Below are 19,057 nucleotides of genomic sequence, written 5' to 3'. Positions count from 1 at the left end.
CTGTTACAGATCAGGAGGGCAATGTTTATATACTCATCTCTTTTAAAGCAGTGAAAAAGCCAAGCAAGGCAGTATACACAGTGGGTAAGAGACTGAGATGTGAACCTAAAAGTCCACATTTCAGATCTTACCTCTGCTATGAAGCTCTTAGGTGGTCAAAGTAAGCTACTTTCTCTGAGCTTCAGTCCCTCTAGCAGTATGGATCTGATGATGATACTGAACTACGATATAGGGTTGTATTACTAATTACAGAGATAATATATGCCAGTACTTTGAAGACCCTAACATGCTATATAAATACTAAGTTCCCTCTGACTAAGAGTAAAGAAGAGTGAAGCTCTCTCATACAAAAAATACCTCTGTATAGCATTTTCTAGAGTGTGTTGATAGAAGAGGTGACACCACATTTGGGATTGGGAAATGAAAAAAATGGAGGTGGGGAAGAGTAGTATGGGTGGAGAAAAGTGGAGTGAAAATTACATTGTCAGATGCCAAGAAGGAAAGGCAAACCATCTATGTAACTAGCTTTAATACATCCTCATAATTATCTTTATGACTTCATAAAACTCAATAAGATAACTTGTTTACCATGCTCTAGAGAACAGTGAATCTTGATTGATGGAAACAGGAATAACTTCTTTGTTGTTAGCAGATTGCTCTAGGCATAGAAGACTGGGAGATTCACTGATGAACAATTTCAGTATGAATACATTATTTGGGGTAGGATGGAGGGAAAATAGATTGAGCATACATTTCATAGGGATGATAGCACATACTTTGGACTTATATGTGTGCAACAGCTCACACAAAAGAAAAGTTTGGCCTCTGAGAATGACATGGAAAAATGGCTATGAACAGTTAATCCACAAAGACATCACCATTTTCATATTTCATCTGTTTTACATGTGAATCCATTTTCTTCAATATTCTACATAGAAAGGACACAAATGAGTGACCATTTGAACATGTTATTTTTTAATTTGCAGAGACAAAAATGACAAGCAATTTATTTACATAAAACTGTACAAAAGCAAATTAAATTATGCAAAATCTTTTTCATAAATAGAGGTGGACTAGCGTTGAATACATTTTTGCCATGTTTCTTTTTGTTTCTAGCATAGTTGCGTGCATAGTGACTCATAATAAACAATGATAAGTTGTTCTCTGCTTCACTATCAACATCCAAGTTGCAGAACAATAGTCAATATTACAAACAGATCGTACCCACACTGAATGTAAGTGCTTCAAAATTCAGGAAAAGAAATGTCTGAAAGTGTACCCCAGGTAGCTGAAAAATGATTCCTTCTTCCAAATGCTATGTTATTCAGGCAACTGCTCAACATAAATGTCGGGATTAGGTTCATTTCTACCATTGTCCATTTCCTTTCTTTCAGCACTTAAGGAAACACTGGACCTTTTATCAGTGATGGAACATAAGCAAAACTGTTCTATTCTTCAACTCTTCCAATGCCGTAAAAGTCTTTTAGTGATGACTGTATTTATGGCAGTTTGTTTTGCTCCTCTCTCTTCATTTCCTACATCTTTGTTTTTCTATGTGACAACTTCCCAGGGTAGTCTTTCAGCCAAGCACCTTCAATCTCTTGTTTGAGTTCTTCCCCCACAGAAAAATAGCATCTACCTTGTTTTCTGAAACTCAGGCAGCAGGCCAGTCAGAAATTAGATTGACTAAATATTAGCATAACTGGAGGTTGGAATGAGCATTAGAGTTTAGACTGAAGTTAATACGTTTTCTAATTCATATAAAGTTACATAAGTTATGTGTCAATCTATAAATGTGTCCAGTGTAAAATGCATGCAGTTTCTTTGAGCTCCTTATGAAATTAAAAAGCAAACAAACAATAGGAGTCATCTTGTGAAATGAAAAAAAAGCTGCTAAAAGGATTTTTTAAAGAAAAAAAATCAACACTAAATCAACAATTTCTCCACCAAATAGACTCATAACATCTTGGTACACCACATGTATTGTGGTGTTTTTTTTTCTCAGATAACAAATGTCCTATCCCAAAACCACATTCTTGTTTTAAATAATGAATTATATTTAAGACTGGTCCATTATCTGAGTTTGGTAGTAGGCTTTTTTTTTAAATATATCATCTTTTTTTTCTCAGAAAATAAACATGGTTAAATATACAGATTCAAAAAAAGTGGGAATAGCCCATTATTTTTTAGTGTCCAACCCCAACCACCATGTTTACCATAACAGGTATAAAAGGCACAGTTGCATATTTTGCATTCGCTCGAAATTTTTTTCATTTTCAGTTTATTATTATTATTGTTATTTTACAAAAGCACTCTATATATGGAGTGTCACCAGATTTGACTAATTAAAATTAAAAAAAAACACAAAAATATATTTGTGTCTCATGCTGGATCATAAGAAGCAATTGACTATGTTTTGATGGCTAGGTTTTACTAGAATTACCGCAAATACATACAAGTACACTGTATTTTTTGCTATCCTTTTGTGTCCTTCTTTGCTCTATGGATAAATAGGTAATTTCCTCAATCATAGGATTCGCCTGTATGTAGCACACAAAATGGGAAGTGATTTCTGATCCAGTTAATCCTGAAGGCCTTCTCTGATCTGTATTGGCTTTGTAGAAAAGAGGTTAAAAAAGAAAGATAGTTTTAGATCTCTCTTATTTAGTGGTTCTCAAGAGAATATTCAATATATAAGGATTTTATTTTTTAAAAATAGTTATGTTGACCATTGGGGTGATGTCATTGTGTTTTTTGTTGAAACCTGCAAGAAATGTGTGAGTTTTAATGTAAATGAGAAGTCTTTTATCCTTAACAGATACTTAAAGGTTACACAGTACAGTAACTGATTTACTCAGTCTTCTAATAAAGTCAAATTTGCATCTCTGATTTTCTTTTTAAAAAGCAACAATGCATTAGAATGATAAATCACTCCTAAACTTTCCCTATAGGTTTTTTTTCCCTTTATAATATGTGCCCATTTGTAACTGCTACACACAAACTAATTTTAAAGTAAAATACAAACAAAGGAAGATGTACAATAAAAAGGGCACTTTGCTATAGAAAATTGAAAAGACAAAAGTTGTGATGAGTTTGTACCAGTTGATCAGCCCATATTTCAGACTGTTTAATATTACACTCTATGTCATTTTTAAAGCAAGAAACTACCCAAGCTACCTTGTTACTACAATCTACTAGAACCATCTAGTCATGCTTTAATGCCAAGTTAAACAACCAGAGGGGCTGGTTTCTCTTTCCACCCCTTCTCAAGCTGTCTCCACTGCATTGACCGATTGTCAGGTTCATTTGAATGTCCAAGTTCAGCCATTTTTTATTACGACAACATTATCAATAAAGAACTAGTTCAGATTCTACACACTCTGTAACTTCTTATTGCACAAAATATATCTGGTCCATTTTCCTATACACTTTATATAGTGCAAACTATGAGAACTGTCACAGCCCAAAGCTCTGCACCATCATGATCAGGTTTGGATTTTTTATAACTTGTCACAAATAAAACTCTCTTTTTTTTTTTTTTGCACAGAGCATGTTGGTGGTGACATTAATCAAGGCTACTAGTCACCTTGAGTTTCAACATTGGTTTTGTATTGCACAGGACTCAGCTTAAATGCACTTGTGTATTAAGAAAACCTGCATAATACCTTTGCCAAGAGCAAATGATTAACCTGGAACACTGATAACCAAAGGTTTACCATCCACTCTCAGCAAAGATGATGTCAAACTTGACTTGAAGCATGTTCTTCCCACTGTCCTTGTTTCACTCTTCTTTCAGATTTCCCTCTCAATTTGCATTGGAGCTCATCCTGAATGGATCTGATACCTCCTAAGAAAAACATACCCTGGAACTGGAGGATCATGTTAATATAGTTTATGATGTACCATGCCGTTACCAGCAAGCTCATGTTATCAGTTCCTTTGGGTATTCAACTAAAATCCATTTTGAAAACACCTATGTCATCTGGGTTGCAGCATAGATTGCTATGCATATGTGTGTGGAAAATATGCATATGTGTTTGTGCGCATCTGTGCCAGATTTCCTAAGCCACGACTAATGAGCAATTCTCCTGATCCATACAGTGTTCTTTGCCTTTTAGTTACTATGGTCATGCAAGCTAAATGTTAGTCTTGTAAAAATGACACCAGTATAGCAGTTTATCCTTACTATGCCATGATATATACCATCATTGTTTTAATTACGTTAAAGTTTAAAATGCCAAAGAGAGAGGAGGAGGAGAATAATGGCAGAAAGAGTATGAAATCAGAGACACAGATAGGATAAAACTAAACAGTTCATGATTATAGGGGAACTTGTCATAATTTGGACTATAATCTCAGGCTGAACTTGTTTTCTGCTCTTTCTCGCCACACAACAGTATTAAAGCTGAGATTGTCAAAAGGTGCTTTTAAAAATTATCCCTTTACTCTTGCATGGTTTCTAAAGGCATGTCTCTGATGGGAACCAGCAATATTCAGATGGTATCCTGGGTATGTGTGTGTGTGTATACACACACACACACACACACACACACAGAGAGAGAGAGAGAGAGAGAGAGAGAGAGAGAGAGAGAGAGAGAGAGGAATTTTCCCTTCTGACTTGCAAACAACTCAGATGACCACCAAATGAAAATCAGAGTGGCTTAAACAATGCTTCAGCAGTGGGGATGGGGCAGGGAGGGAAAACAACAGTTTCTGTGGTTCTTTTCCATTTCAGACTTGTGACCTTGAAAGGAATGTACAATCATAAATTTAGGAAAATAAAGATTGGTGAGCAGGGAATTAGGCATGCAGGAACAACAATGGTTTCTACATTGTACAGTATAGTCAGGCAAACAGGATATGTAAATGCCTGGCATGGAGGCAGAAGTGGCAGGCCAAGCTTTTGTCTCTTTGGTAGCCCCCTCTTTTCAATAGGCTTTCCTTTATTTTATGAGTTTAAAATCATTTTGATTTATAGGTTTTTGCCTTTTATCCCCTTCTAATGCACGAAAGAACTGTATTGTTGCTTCGTTGTTGCCTAAAGGTAAACTTCTCTTCTAGTTAAAGTATTGACAGGAGATGGCTTGTATTCCCCTGTCTGTGTGAGGGGAATATCCTCTGGGTTGGCTTCCTCATTTTTGCTGAAACTAGCTGCACTGAAGGTCTCATAGGATGAGGTTAACTTTTTGTTAAGGAGGTTTCTGTTGCGGTCACCCATCAGAGAGGCTTCTCCATTGGCCAGCTTCTCTTGACTGCCCCGTTCATCAACAGGCATGAAAGTGGAGAGTTTTGGCTGGCTCTTCTGCTTCCTTTCGGGTGAAGTGCGGACAGGCATCCAGCAGGAGTCCGAATGGCCATATTCGTCACATTCCCGAGTACACTTCCCAGTCAGGGCTACATCTGGTAAAGGTCTTGAATCTGTAAACAAAGAACAAGAATGGACCTTAGCTTTCAGTTCTTGAGTGTGACCAAGGACAAACATATTTTTAGGAGTAGGTTTTGCATTGTCAATAGTTTTTTCAAAAAAAGTACACATATTTACATCTATAATATTTTCCTTTAGATACACTGCTAGTGCTATCAAACCTAACTGAATCATTGCATTTGCCTAACATTTCAGTTGGGCAAAATCTAGCAACAATCTAGGGATGTGCAAGGTTCTCCTCAGAAATTGTGTTCGTCTCATCAAAACTCCTCTGCTTCTTTCAAAACTGCTGATATTTTTGACAAAGGAGCAACACTATTTTTCTTCAATTCTTGCTTTAGGTAGAATTTTAGTAGAAAGTTTAGAAATTCAGTACACAAGGGATTATGATATGCATATAGAGTATGGATCAATCAAAAACTATCCTACTCTCTTTATATCACGGGCATTTGAGAACACATGATTCAGGTGCAGGTGCAGTGGACAAGAGATCTCCAGTTCACACAGAACTCAGTATATGCTTATCACCCATGGAATTTTGGACCACAGCTTTATTAAGGATGAGAAACGTGTGAGCCAGATCCAGCCTGCAAAACCTGCAGTTCTCCTAGCCTGAGACCTGCCCCCAATGTGACAATTATGCTTAATAAAAAGGTCCCATTCATGTGAATGAGACCTTTTCCATAAGCCTAATTGTCATGTGGGTGAGGGTGTAATTTGGGGGGGAGATGCCATCTGCAAAATGAATGGTTTATCTTCCCCTCTCTGCATGCTGCCAGTTTGCAAAAATGCCCATCCCGGTGGTAATTAGGCTTAGAAAATTAGAAAAAAGTATTTGTAGAAATAGATTTCTCCAGTAGGTACTATCTGGCTGTAATCAGGGACTAAATAAGGATGAACAGGAGTCAGTTAAGTCTTATACACAGCAGCACCCATGGAAGGAGAAACTTACTTCATGCCTTCTTCTAGGGCCAAAATTTTAGGTGCCAGTGTGACTGGGCAACTGGACTTTTTGCATCCCTAGCTTTTACTGTACCCACCTAATATTTACAAATAGCTTAAGCAAAAGGACAGAAAAAGTCAAAGGTTGTATTCAACTAACTCCTAATCAAAGTAGACCCATCAAAATTAATGAACTTAAGTTAGCCATGTCTATAGATAGAAGAATCGGTCCGTTTTAGTTTTTTTCATTTTTTTAAATTTTTGAATCTTAAATTCAGTTCTCCAAATTTCTGCAGCAATTTACTCATTAATTTTTTTTAAAAAAAATCTTGTGAAAATTCTCCAACATTTTGGTGGAAATTTCTCCTAAGCAACACATTTTTGTATGCAGTTTTGACTAATATACACATATTTGCAAGCAATTTCTCCTAATATAATGCATTTTTGTATGTTATTTTCACTAATATATTCATTTTTATGCACATTTTCTCCAATTTAGGGATTTTTTGCAAACATGAATTTTTTTTTGCAAACATGAATTAGATGAAGAACAGCATCACAAAATTCGGATACGTGCGAATTTTGAAGGATGGCTGTGTTTCAGTTCTCTTCTTTTGGAATTTATTTATTTATTTTATTTATTACATTTATATATCACCCCATAGCCAAAGCTCCCTGGGTGGTTTACAAAATGTGTGGATTTGATAAATTCGGCTTTTAATGCAAACTGAATTGGCTAGACACATTTTGTGCAGTAGGGACCCACTGAAGTTAGTATATTTTTTTAAAAAGTGTATATTAGGGGAAAGTGTGCACACAACATGAACATATTGATGAAAATAACATACAAAAATGCATTTTATTAGGATAAATTGCTTGCAAAAATGGGTACATTGGTCAAAATAGCATGCAAAATGTATTTATTTTGACTATGTATTTTGCAAGCAATTTCTTCTACTATAATGCATTTTTGTATGTTATTTTCACTCATATATTCATTTTTATGCAGACTTTCCTCTAACATATTCATTTTTGTAAACATTATTTAGTTGGAGAACTGCATCACAAAATTCGGATAAATGCAAATTTTGAAGGATGGCTGTATTTCAGTACTCATATTGTTTTGGAAAGTGCAAATTTTATAGTTTTGACTTTAAATGCAAACCGAATTGAATTTCTTCCCCGTCTTTAGTCATGTCTATTAACTTCAGTGGGTCTATTTTGAGTAGGACTAGCATTGAATACCACCCCCAAGAATTAACTAAATTAATTAGACAAACATCACAATGCAAAACCTTCCTTTGAATCTTCAATGCCTTCTGTAAAACATATGGTTTTTATCTTCCAAAGACTAGTGTCCCATTGTGAACATTTTTAAAACATCTGCTTCTGGCTTGGGCTTAATTCCCATCTGTAGCTTACTCCTGAGCTATAGATTAATCTCTCAGTCTTAGTTAAAGTTAGGGATGGATCCACCATCAAGGAGAATTTGATACAGAATATCAATTCAATTGAAGAGGATATTGTAAAGCCAAATCATATGCTATGGTGGACTAATTGTTCGAGAACAAGATCAATGTAGACCAGTCCTGAATAAATGGTATTCATTCAAATCGCCTATGCAATTAAGTGAACTCAAGTCTTTGCAAGATTGCAAACTGTTTGCATATGAAGCGTTAAAAATAGACAGCAGTAAGAAATGGTTAGGAGCACACAAACAACAGCTTTAAGCAATGACAATGATTTGCATTTGCAAAAAAAATAACTCTATGTGTTTATGTAGCATCTGACTGTAGGAGTATTATCTGAATGCAAAGTGTTTCATGAATGTTATGTCATTCTATGAGTTTCACTCCTGATCCTACTGTGTACCTACATCTCTCCATGAATTCAGCTGAGGGCTACTCAGAGGAAAGTTCCAAGGGTCACCCAAGCCTCCAGAGCAGGTGTGTGCAGGGGTAGGTGGAGAATCACTGGAAATGTTAGGAGTGTGTGTGTGTGTGCGTGTGAATGAGTGAGTGAGTGAGTGTGGGCATTCCCACTTTTCTTTCTCAAAAGACAGAATGTCCCTTCTAAGATGGTTCCTTTAATTATATGGACAGTCTAAAAGCAATAGTAGTAAGCTTTTTTGTTGGTCAAAATGATTTTATTCATATTCATATTTATGCCAATATAAATGAATTAAATTGATGAAGATATCTTTAATCAGGTAACCATCCCAATTACAACTGATTAAGAAGTGAATATTAATTTAGATTAAGTCCCCCCACACTGACATACAAAAACTCAATTTCCAATATTTCTTCTGAAAAACTGGCTGCTGCATTTTGAACCAGGTGAAGTTTCTGAGTTGTCTTCAATGGCAGCCACACGTACAGGACATTGCAATAAGCCAGTCTGGAAGTTACCAGAGCACAGAGAGCTGTAGCAAAATCATCTCTGTTCAAAAGGAGCCAAAGCTGGCAAATTAGTCAGAATTTGAAAAAGACACTCCTAGCCACTAAGGCCACCTGAGGCTCCAATGACAATGTGTGATCCAGGAGTACTCCCCAAGTTGCGGACCTGCTCCTTCAAGGCCGTCTCCCAACCTCCTGCACATGAGAAATCTGGACACATGTCTTTTCAGGATTCAGCCTCAATTTATTGGCCCACATCCAGCCCATCACCGCTTCCAAGCACTAGTCCACACCTCAACTGCCTCTGCCTATTCAGATGGAACAGAGAGACAGAGCTGGATGTCATCTGCATATTGATGACATCCTACTCCAGATCTTCTGATGACAGCTCCCAGTGGCTTCATGTAGATGTTAAATAGCATGGGGGGGGGGAGATGGAACCCTGAGGAACCCCACAGGACAGCTCCCATGGTGCCAAACTTTTTGAAAGCAGCTCTGGAAGTATGAAGCATAGTGACCCTGACCCTTACTTCCCTGAGACTTTTCAAAAGGATACCATGGTCAACCCTATTAAAAGTTGCTGAGAAATCAAGGAGAATGAGCAGAGTCGCACTCCCCTTATCTCTCTCCCAACTGCAACTAAGGTCGTTTCAGTGCCATGGCCAGGCCTGAAGCCAGACTGGAATAGATCCAAGTAATTTATGGATCCATTAATTTCCTGTTTTTGTTTTAAATAGCAGTACATATTTTATATTCTTAATGTAATTCCCACTTCCATATGCCAGCAGCAGGGAATGTTTTTCAGCCCATGGGCCACTTTCCCTCCTGGGGAAACTTTCAAGAAGCACATTCCAAGAGTGGGAAGGCCAAAGGCAAAAGTGTGCAGATCAGTATTTCTGTACATGCATGCACACGTGCACACAAACACATCTCTCCATCCTCCATGCAGGCAAACAATAGGCATTATCATAATTCAAGGATACAATCCAGCCCAGCAAACTCATTCAAGGAGGATGTGAAGTAGGGCCAGTGAGCGGTGTGGCCTGAGGAGAGGAAAATATCCTAGGAAGAGTCCCAAGGTCCATATTGAAAGGTCTGGAGGGCTACATTTGGCCTTTGAGTCTGAGGTTTCCCACCCCTGCCTTATGCCATTCAAGAGAAGTGAGACAGATTAGATCAGACTCTGGATTTATTAATCTATACTTTTTGGCTTGACAGTACTCTGGTTTTTGCGGCTACTTCATCTTTTTTGGGAGGGGGAGTTTGGCTTTTCAAGGGTTTTTGAATTCAAATTTTTGGTGCAACTCTGACAGCTTTGTTCTTCTTCCTCAGTGATGGATAACAGATATATTGACATTTGTCAGACCTTCTAGTCTTAAACCACTGTGACTAGCGAGTGTTATACAGTATGCAGAGAACATAACAGGAAAGCACTGCTGTTCATCATGGTAAACCTGGAATTACTTTCAGACTCCCCAAAGGTAAGAAGCAGGGATAATAATTTATTACTCGGGCACACATGATGCTCTTTGATTTTTAAGCAGGCAAATCCTCTTAGCATTTTTTTAGAACAAGGCAAAATACATCCCTGCCATCACACCCTCTCTTAATAAGCTCTGTCATGGAGTCTATAATTCATTTTCAAATAATGACCATTTAGAAAACCCTGTTTATTGTGGTTACTTATTACTGGCATTAGTACCACCAGGAGAAATGTTCTTAAGTGTCTCCTGGGAGTACTCCCAACCACACCATATCTTCAGCTAATATTTCAAGGTCAGGATTCAAACAGCCACACCGAGGGAGCTTTTAGGCTGCCACTTCCTTTCTTAACCTCCTGTGCCTCTTAGAAAACCGTCCCTGAAGGTCAGAGGATCTTCTGGAGCAGCATTCCATTTGGTGTCAACAGCAACAGAAAACTAGCAACAGAATGTTTTGTGGACATTCATGGGTGTCTGTGTAACCTGGCCCAAATCTCAGCCTCCTTCCTTCCTTTATATATATACATAAGCTACAATTTTGCATAGGAAAATCTGCTCGTGAGGAGAGCCTGAGGGCCACATTACCTTCTGGGGGCCACATGCCAGTGGCCAGCAGGACCAGCCAAAGGTGGCCCAAGCAATTAATGTGAATTATGCCTTTGTATAGTAGAGTAGTCTCTGCAGACACTCACATTTCCCTATCTTCCATGCAGACAAGCAAGAAACATGAGGACAGTGCAAAGCAGGGCTGCTGAGGGGTGGGGCTCAGGAGGGCATGTAGCCTTGGGAGAATCTGAGGGCCAGATAGAGAGGCCTGGAGGGCTGCATTTGGCCTCTGGGCCAGAGCTCCTCCATCTCTATTGTATGGGGACAGGAAAAAGAGACTAGTTATAGTGGGGGAGGAGCAAATCTAGGCCAAGGAGCATAAAAAAGCTACCAGGACTCAATTTTCTAATACAACACAAAAGATCAGCCCTGCTCTCAGAACATCTATGGTTAAGTCCAGATATGGTTGGCTACCTTGACACTTCTTTTTGATTTTGAGAAATGTTAGGTTGATTCCCCCACTTTTAAAGCCAAAAATGCTATCTACAACTCCCCTAAAGCCAGTCAAGTAAAACTGTCAAATAGTAAGTCGAAAGCTATCCTTTGGGGCTGAAGTTCTCTTCTCAGCTATAATCCATCATCTCAAAATATCACAGTTATCTTTCAGGTTCCACCTCATCTATATTTAGGCCTGGTACCAGCAAAATAGTGTATGTAAAAGCCACAATAGAGAGGCAGAATTCCAAACAGTGCTAAGACAGATTTTTTGCAAGAAGCTTTCCAACCAATGCAACAAATGCTGGAATAGAGACCCTGGGTTAAATTCAACTACATCCTATTCACAGAAGACCTTTTAAAATTAATGAACCTAAGGTAGACATGTCTATTAACATCAATGACTCTACTCTGTGTAGTAGTAGCATTGAATAGCACCCTCTCTCCTTTACAGATCTAGAGAGAAAGTAAGCCAGGAAGAGACACTGAATGCCAGCTTATGTCATGTTCACACAGAAAACATCCACTGATTTAATCCACCACTACAGTGCTACGACCTGGGAAACCAGGGTTCGAATCCCCACATGGCCATGAAGCTCACTGGGTGACCTTGGGCCAGTCACTGCCTCTCAGCCTCATGAAAACCCTATTCATAGGGTCCCCATAAGTCGGAATTGACTTGAAGGCAGAACATGTACATTTTACAGTGCTAATTATTTTGTTGGTTCTAAGATGGGAAAAAGTTCTTCTGGATGCCTGGGCTGCTCTACTTGTAGTTGTTCCCAACCATTTCCAGGCTAGGGGCAGGGGAGGCATCACAATATGATACAGATAAGGATGAGTGGGAAAGACTGAATGTTAGTGATTATGAAATCAGGTGGTTGATGCAGGCCTCGGTTCAAACTACCTGCCAATGTTGATTGCTACCTGGATTTTTCTCTCTTAAATCATCTTCAATTACCTCTGTTGCTTAGATCCGTTCTGTTTATTATGCAGAAACACTGCGACTGAATTCTAAACCATCCCACTTCAGAGTGAAGGTGGTAGCATCATATTTGTAAATGCTGCCCTACTTAGAAAGCTCTATGCATGTAGTAAGCTAGTGCAGCGGAAGGAATACCATGCCTTTCTCTCTGAAGTGCTAGCTTATTACAAATGAGAGGGCTTTACGTGGGTCAGTATTCAAAAATATAATCTCTCCCTACCCTACCCCTTCTGTAGTTTGAAGTGCTAAACTCCAGAAATCTACCATTTTATCCTGCATAATGTGTAGACCAGCTCCAAGTTTCATTAACAGGCCAATTCGCATAGGACCACTTACACACTTAAATTTAACCAGAAGCATTATTATTTATTGCTGCTTCACTTAGTCCATGCTGAATCCAGTATAACGTATCTAAAGATGTTAGGTTACTTTTGAAAAGGCAACCCTTGCTGAAGAAGAATAGACTATTCAAGCGCTTTGAAAGTAAGTTTGTATTTAACTGTGTTGTGGCTCTGAAGACCCCCTTTGAACAACCAGTACAATGACATATCATGTAGGTTCCACAGATGTGTTCTCACTTAAATTAATGTAATACGCTTCCCATTGTTCACGTTCCTAATTCAATTTTGAATTCTTAATGATGCTTAGGATTAGATTTCATGCAATCTACCCATCCAAACCAGTTTCATCTTCTAGGTAATTAAATCTCCCCCTTCTGATTACCAGTTCTAATTGAAGGAAGGAAAATCACCATAGTTGTACAGTGTGCCTTGCTTCTAACTACTGTACAATACAGCCACAGTAAAATTAATGAGTGTTTGTCCTTTAATTTCAACAAAATGAGGATATTCAGTGTGATTAAGGGATTCACAAAATCTGGCAATATTGTACATTTCAAAAGTGATTTTTAGCTTAAATAAACCTCACTTTTTCGTCATCCCCAGAAGCCACTTCAAACCTGATTCTTATGGATGGCCTTTTTTTGTTTTGTTCTGTTCCAATAAAGAAATCATTTCCAAACTTAGACACTTCATTGGAGACCACACTGCTAGCTGACAAGCTTAATTGGATAAGATGTGTCACTATGCCTGTCAGCAGTCAGTAAATCATCAAGAAAGATTAACATTCCAATCTTTGCTGCTGACCTTAAAACTCAAATACCTTTCAAATATTAGTGTAACACACACACATGCATGCACACACACACACACACACACACACACACAGAGAGAGAGAGAGAGAGAGAGATTTTACCTTAGCACTACATTGGCAAAACCAACAGCCTAGTGGCATATTTTTGCTTGTTCCGATTTGGTATCCGCTCTTTCAAGACTGCTCTGTTTTAAACAACTCTGGGTTGACTGAAGGTGCAAATACAGTTCAGAAACTGAGCAGGACAACTTGTATTTCCTCATATTGCACAGATATTCTCATGTGCATGAGGATTTACATAGGACATTCTCAAAGGTACATGTGACAGGTGGGCATCTCAAAGTTATTTGATTTTCAAAGGTACTAGTCATCTAACTTCATCTTGTTTAACTGAAAATTTCCAGAGATGGTTTCTTAAAACACGCACACACACACGTACACACACACACAACTCTTGGCCTTTGACTCTAGAACCAGTTTTGGGCACAGGTATTTCACAGTTCTATGTTTCCAGATTGGTTCCCTCATTATAGGCCTTTCTGAGCTGCTAATTAACAGCACTCCTAGAAAGCCTTAGACATTTCTGCCACAGAGGAACAGGAACAAAATTTGCTGATGACATGCATGAAGAAAAAAATACTTCAGATATATTAAACATAAATCACAAAACTAAATTAAAGGAAATTTGAGCACCTTATCTCCTGGTTGGAGTTGGGGTCTGATTTCTAGACATCATAAATCCCTTTTCAGGGCCGGCCCATTTTTAACTGTTGCTCGAGATGCAACAGTAAAGGGTTACCCAATTCATTAACACTGCTGGAAAATTTACAACATCCCACACAAGCAGAAGACATGAAGCAAAGGGGCAGTGGGGTATTATGTAGATCATGGACAGAATCTCTTAACCCATTATGGACTAGTGTCCCCCACCTCTAAAATTCATATCCTCTTTTGCAATTCTCTTGAGTTACTACCAGAGATATAATTCAATTAACAAAGCTTCTAGCTGGACAGATCTTGTTCAGCAAGTACACAGTTACAATAATAAAGAAACTGTTCTTTCAAGGTTTTACTAACTTGTCCGAGAAACCTGCAGAGAACCTTTTCTTTATGTCAGAGTGCTAGTTTCACCTGTTCAGTAAAACTGTTCTTTTACTCATTAGCTGTCGAATAGTTTCCCCTGGGTAAGAATATGAATGTTCAAAACACATCAGAAAACCTGATAAATAATGTGTTAACTTTTCTTCTACATTTTAGCCTCTCCTTTTCTTCATGCTTCCCTGTGGTTTGGCAAGTCTTTTAAGTCAACTAACCTTAGGTTAGTTGTGTCTGTGTTGAAGAGAAAATCAGTTACACTTTACATACAAAATTCCTTTTTAAGATCCACAGTGTATATTTGGAAAACATGACTGATGCGATTAGTGTTTTGGATTATTATATTATTGTTGTTGCTGCTGCTGCTGCTGCCGTTATTATTAATTACATTTAGTAGCCACTATATATTTTAAAAAGCCTCAAAGCAACTTAACAAAGAAAAATAGATATAAAAAAATGTTATTCTTGTTGTTGTTATATGCCTTCAAGTTGATTATGACATATGGTGTCCCTATGAATCAGCAACCTCCAGTAGTATGTTATAAACCACCCTGTTCGGATCTTGTAAGTTGAGGTCTGTGGCTTCTTTTATGGAATCAGTCCATCTCTTGTTTGGTCTTCCTCTTTTTCTACTTCCTTCTGTTTTTCCCAGCATTATGGTATTTTCTAGTGAATCAGGTCTTCTCATGATGTGTCCAAAGTATGATAACCTCAGTTTCATCATTTTAGCTTTTAGTGATAGTTCTGGTTTAATTTGTTCTAACACCCAATTATTTGTCTTTTTTGCAGTCCACGGTATGCGCAAAGCTCTCCTCCAACACCACATTTCAAATGAGCTGATTTTTCTCTTATCTGCCTTTTTCACTGTCCAACTTTCACATCCATACATAGAGATCGGGAATACCATGGTCTGAATGATCCTGACCTTAGTGTTCAGTGATACATCTTTGCATTTCAGAACATTTTCTACTTCTCTCATAGCTGCCCTTCCCAGTCCTAGCCTTCTTCTGATTTCTTGACAATTGTCTCCATTTTGGTTAATGCCTGTGCCAAGGTATTGATAATCCTTGACAAGTTCAATGTCCTCGTTGTCAACTTTAAAGTTACATAAATCTTCTATTGTCATTACTTTAGTCTTTTTGACGTCCAGCTGTAGTCCTGCTTTTGTGCTTCCCTATTTAACTTTCATCAGCATTCGTTTCAAATCATTATGGGTTAATGCTAGTTGTATGGTATCATCTGCATATCTTAAATTATTGATATTTCTCCTTCCAATTTTCAAACCTGCTTCATCTTGGTCCAATCCCGCTTTCCGTATGATATGTTCTTTGCATAGATTAAACAAATATGGTGATAAAATATACCCTGTCTCACACCCTTTCTGATTGGGAACCAATCGGTTTCTCCATATTCTGTCCTTACTGTAGCCTCTTGTCCAGAGAATAGGTTGTGCATCAGGACAATCAGATGCTGTGGCACCCACATTTCTTGTAAAGCATTCCATAGTTTTTCATGATCTACACAGTCAAAGGCTTAGCTGTAATCTATAAAGCACAAGGTGATTTCCTTCTAAAATTCCTTGGTCCATTCCATTATACAACATATGTTTGTGGTATGATCTCTGGTGTCTCTTCCGTTTCTAAATCCAGCTTGGACATCTGGCATTTCTCACTCCATGTATGGTAAGAGCCTTTGTTGTAGAATTTTGAGCATTACTTTACTTGCATGGGATATTAAGGCAATAGTTTGATAATTACTGCATTCCCTGGGATCTCCTTTCTTTGGAATTGGGATGTATATTGAACACTTCAAGTCTGTGGGCCATTGTTTTGTTTTCCATATTTGTTGACAATTTTTTGTCAAACTTTGGACAGATTCAGTCTCAGTAGCTTGTAGCAACTCTATTGGTATGCCATCTGTTCCTGGTGATTTGTTTCTTCCAAGTATTTTAAGAGCAGCTTTCACCACACATTCTAAAATTTCTGGTTCTTCATCATACGGTTCCATGAATGAATCTGTCATCCTTGCATCTCTTTTATAGAGTTCTTCAGTGTATTGCTTACATCTTCCTTTTATCCTATCTCAGTTAGTCAGTGTGTTCCCCTGTTGATTATTCAACATCCCTACCAGAGCTTGGAAAAGTTACTTTTTTGAACTACAGCTCCCATCAGCCCAATCCAGTGCCCTGCTGGCTGGGGCTGATGGGAGTTGTAGTTCAAAAAAGTAACTTTTCCAAGCTCTGATCCCTACTCTTGGTTTAAATTTCCCTTTCATTTCTCTAATCTTTTGGAATAGGGCTCTTGTTCTGCCTTTTTTGTTGTCCTATTCTACTTCTATACAATAACTAATATAATAGTTCTCTTGTCCCTATATACTAGTTGCTGTATAGTTGCATTTAGGGTTCTAACAGTTTTTCTATCTCCTTTTGCTTTGGCTTTCCTTCTCTCTTTAACCATTTTAAGAGTTTTGTCAGTCATCCATTGAGATCTTTCTCTCTTTTTAACTAGAGGTATTCCCTTTTTTGCATTCTTCCCTGATAATGTCTCTGACTTCACTCCATAGTTCTTCTGGTTCTTTGTCAACTAAGTTTAAACCCTGTTCTTTATTTGATCTTTATATTCTTCTGGGATGTTATTTAAATGGTATTTTGGCATTATGATTGCTTTGTTCTTCTTCTTTAGCTTTACTCTGATTTTCAATATTACCAGTTCATGATCTGTACCATCGTTTCCTGGTCTTGTTTTCACAGAAAGTATGGAACTACTGCTACCAAATATGTAACCAATTTGATTCCTATATTGACCATTTGGTGATGTCCACGTGTACAGTTGTCTTTTTGGTTGCTCAAAAAATGTGCTTGCAAGAAACAAATTATTGGCTTCACAGAATTCAGTAATTCTTTATCCTGCTTCATTTCCAATTTCTAAGCCCCATTTCCCCACAATTCCTAGTTATTCTCTGTTTCCTGCTTTTGTATTCCAGTCCCCCATGATTATCAGTACATCTTGTTTTGGTGTGTGATTAATTTCTTTCTGTACTTCTGCATAAAATCTTTCCAGTTCCTCTTCTTCTGCATTTGCCATTGGAGCATAGACTTGGATGATGGTTATGTTTCCCGTTAAATCTCACTGATATCACTCGTTCAGACCTTGCTAGGCTGAAGGACATTAAAAAAACAAATATGGGAATCAAATTTTAGGGTAATTATCTTAGATGATAAAAGGACCTCTGTATCGGCTAAACTTCCATGCAAATCTATCTTGGCAACAATCAGAGTCTTCTTTTAAAGTTGGTATACACCTGTAAGATTATGGCATATTGATAAAGAGGCTTCAAAATAAAGAGCACTTTATTCCACATGGGATGGGAATGTCCCTCAATGAAAACTTTTTGGTCTCAAGTGCTTCACCAGATATCAGACATAACCAAGCAAATAATTGTTCCAGAACCTGAACTAGCTTTATTATATTCATTTCCACATAAAATCAAACATTGCATAAAAAAAAGTTATCTTCCTGCTTGCAGTAGCAATGATGGTAATAGCAGGGGGGGAAAGGAAGGCAGCATCTGGGTGCCTGATTGGATCAGCATATTTTAGCAGATTGCCTCTCTTAGTTAATCCTCTGAATAGATGAATAGATGATATTAATTTTTCAACTAGTACAATTTCATGGATGCATGGTTCCCATTCATTGTGTATAAAGTATATGAATGATGGGTCAACCAGACTTCAGTTACTGACGTCACAAACTTCCTTTTGGACTGGGTAGAAATAAAATCGTATAAACCAGTTTATATACAGAATATCTGGCAATGATTAGAAATAACAGTACAGACACAGATTGACTATAGTAAACAACCCTTCTTATTTATTGTTTTTTTCATATTAAGAATGTATGTTTATATCAGGGTTGGCTAACCTCCAGATGTTCTTGGACCACGATTCCCATGATGGGAGTTGGAATTCCAACACATATGGAGGGCCAAAGGTTTGCCATCCTCGTTTAGATATACAAATTGTAATAAAAAGGGGGGGAGGAAATTCTGCCAGGGAGGGCTCCCCTCAGGGGCAATCTGTTGGGGGCCTCATACCTGTGCTAGATGGAGATGGAGCCAAAAGTGGTTTTTTTCTCACTTTCTCTTTCAAGCACTCCTTCTCTTCATCCTCACACCTAATCCCGGTCTCTCACTCCCTCTCTCTATTTTCTTTCCTGTCCAGCAGTCTACTATGGGAGGCACAGATTGCGGTTGCCAGGAGCCTGAACTGATTACTTGCAAGGGCTACAGGAAATCAGGGTCACATGGGGTCATAGGATTGTAGGTTGTTCACCTCTTATTTAATATATCCCCAGCCTTCTCTATTCTCCTATGTACGCAGCTGAATGGTAGAGCTCATGCTTTGCATCAACAGGGTCCCAGGTTCAGTCTCTGCAGTCTGCATTCAAAACCATCTTGGACAGCAGCATTGGGAAAGACTTCTTTGAGTCTGCCAGTCAGAGCAGATAGCGTTACGATCAACCAAAAACAACAAAAAGGACGC

The 19,057-nt window shown here is 38.1% G+C and overlaps 1 protein-coding gene across 1 annotated transcript in view; it reads right to left on the bottom strand.

Annotated features, from left to right (window-relative positions):
* Window positions 1-4,506: 4,506 nt before the first annotated feature.
* PCDH7 (protocadherin 7) overlaps window positions 4,507-19,057 on the bottom strand; it is a 551,613-nt gene continuing 537,062 nt past the window's right edge. The window contains exon 3 of the mRNA XM_061584035.1: window positions 4,507-5,418. Coding sequence (XP_061440019.1) covers window positions 5,039-5,418 — 380 coding nt within the window. The 3' untranslated portion in view covers window positions 4,507-5,038. The remainder of the gene's footprint in view (window positions 5,419-19,057) is intronic.

This window comes from Rhineura floridana, chromosome 9 (assembly GCF_030035675.1).
Source record: "Rhineura floridana isolate rRhiFlo1 chromosome 9, rRhiFlo1.hap2, whole genome shotgun sequence".
Lineage (NCBI taxonomy): Eukaryota > Metazoa > Chordata > Lepidosauria > Squamata > Rhineuridae > Rhineura > Rhineura floridana.
The sequence above is the reverse complement of the archived record's forward strand: the minus strand, read 5'-3'. Positions and strand labels throughout refer to the sequence as shown.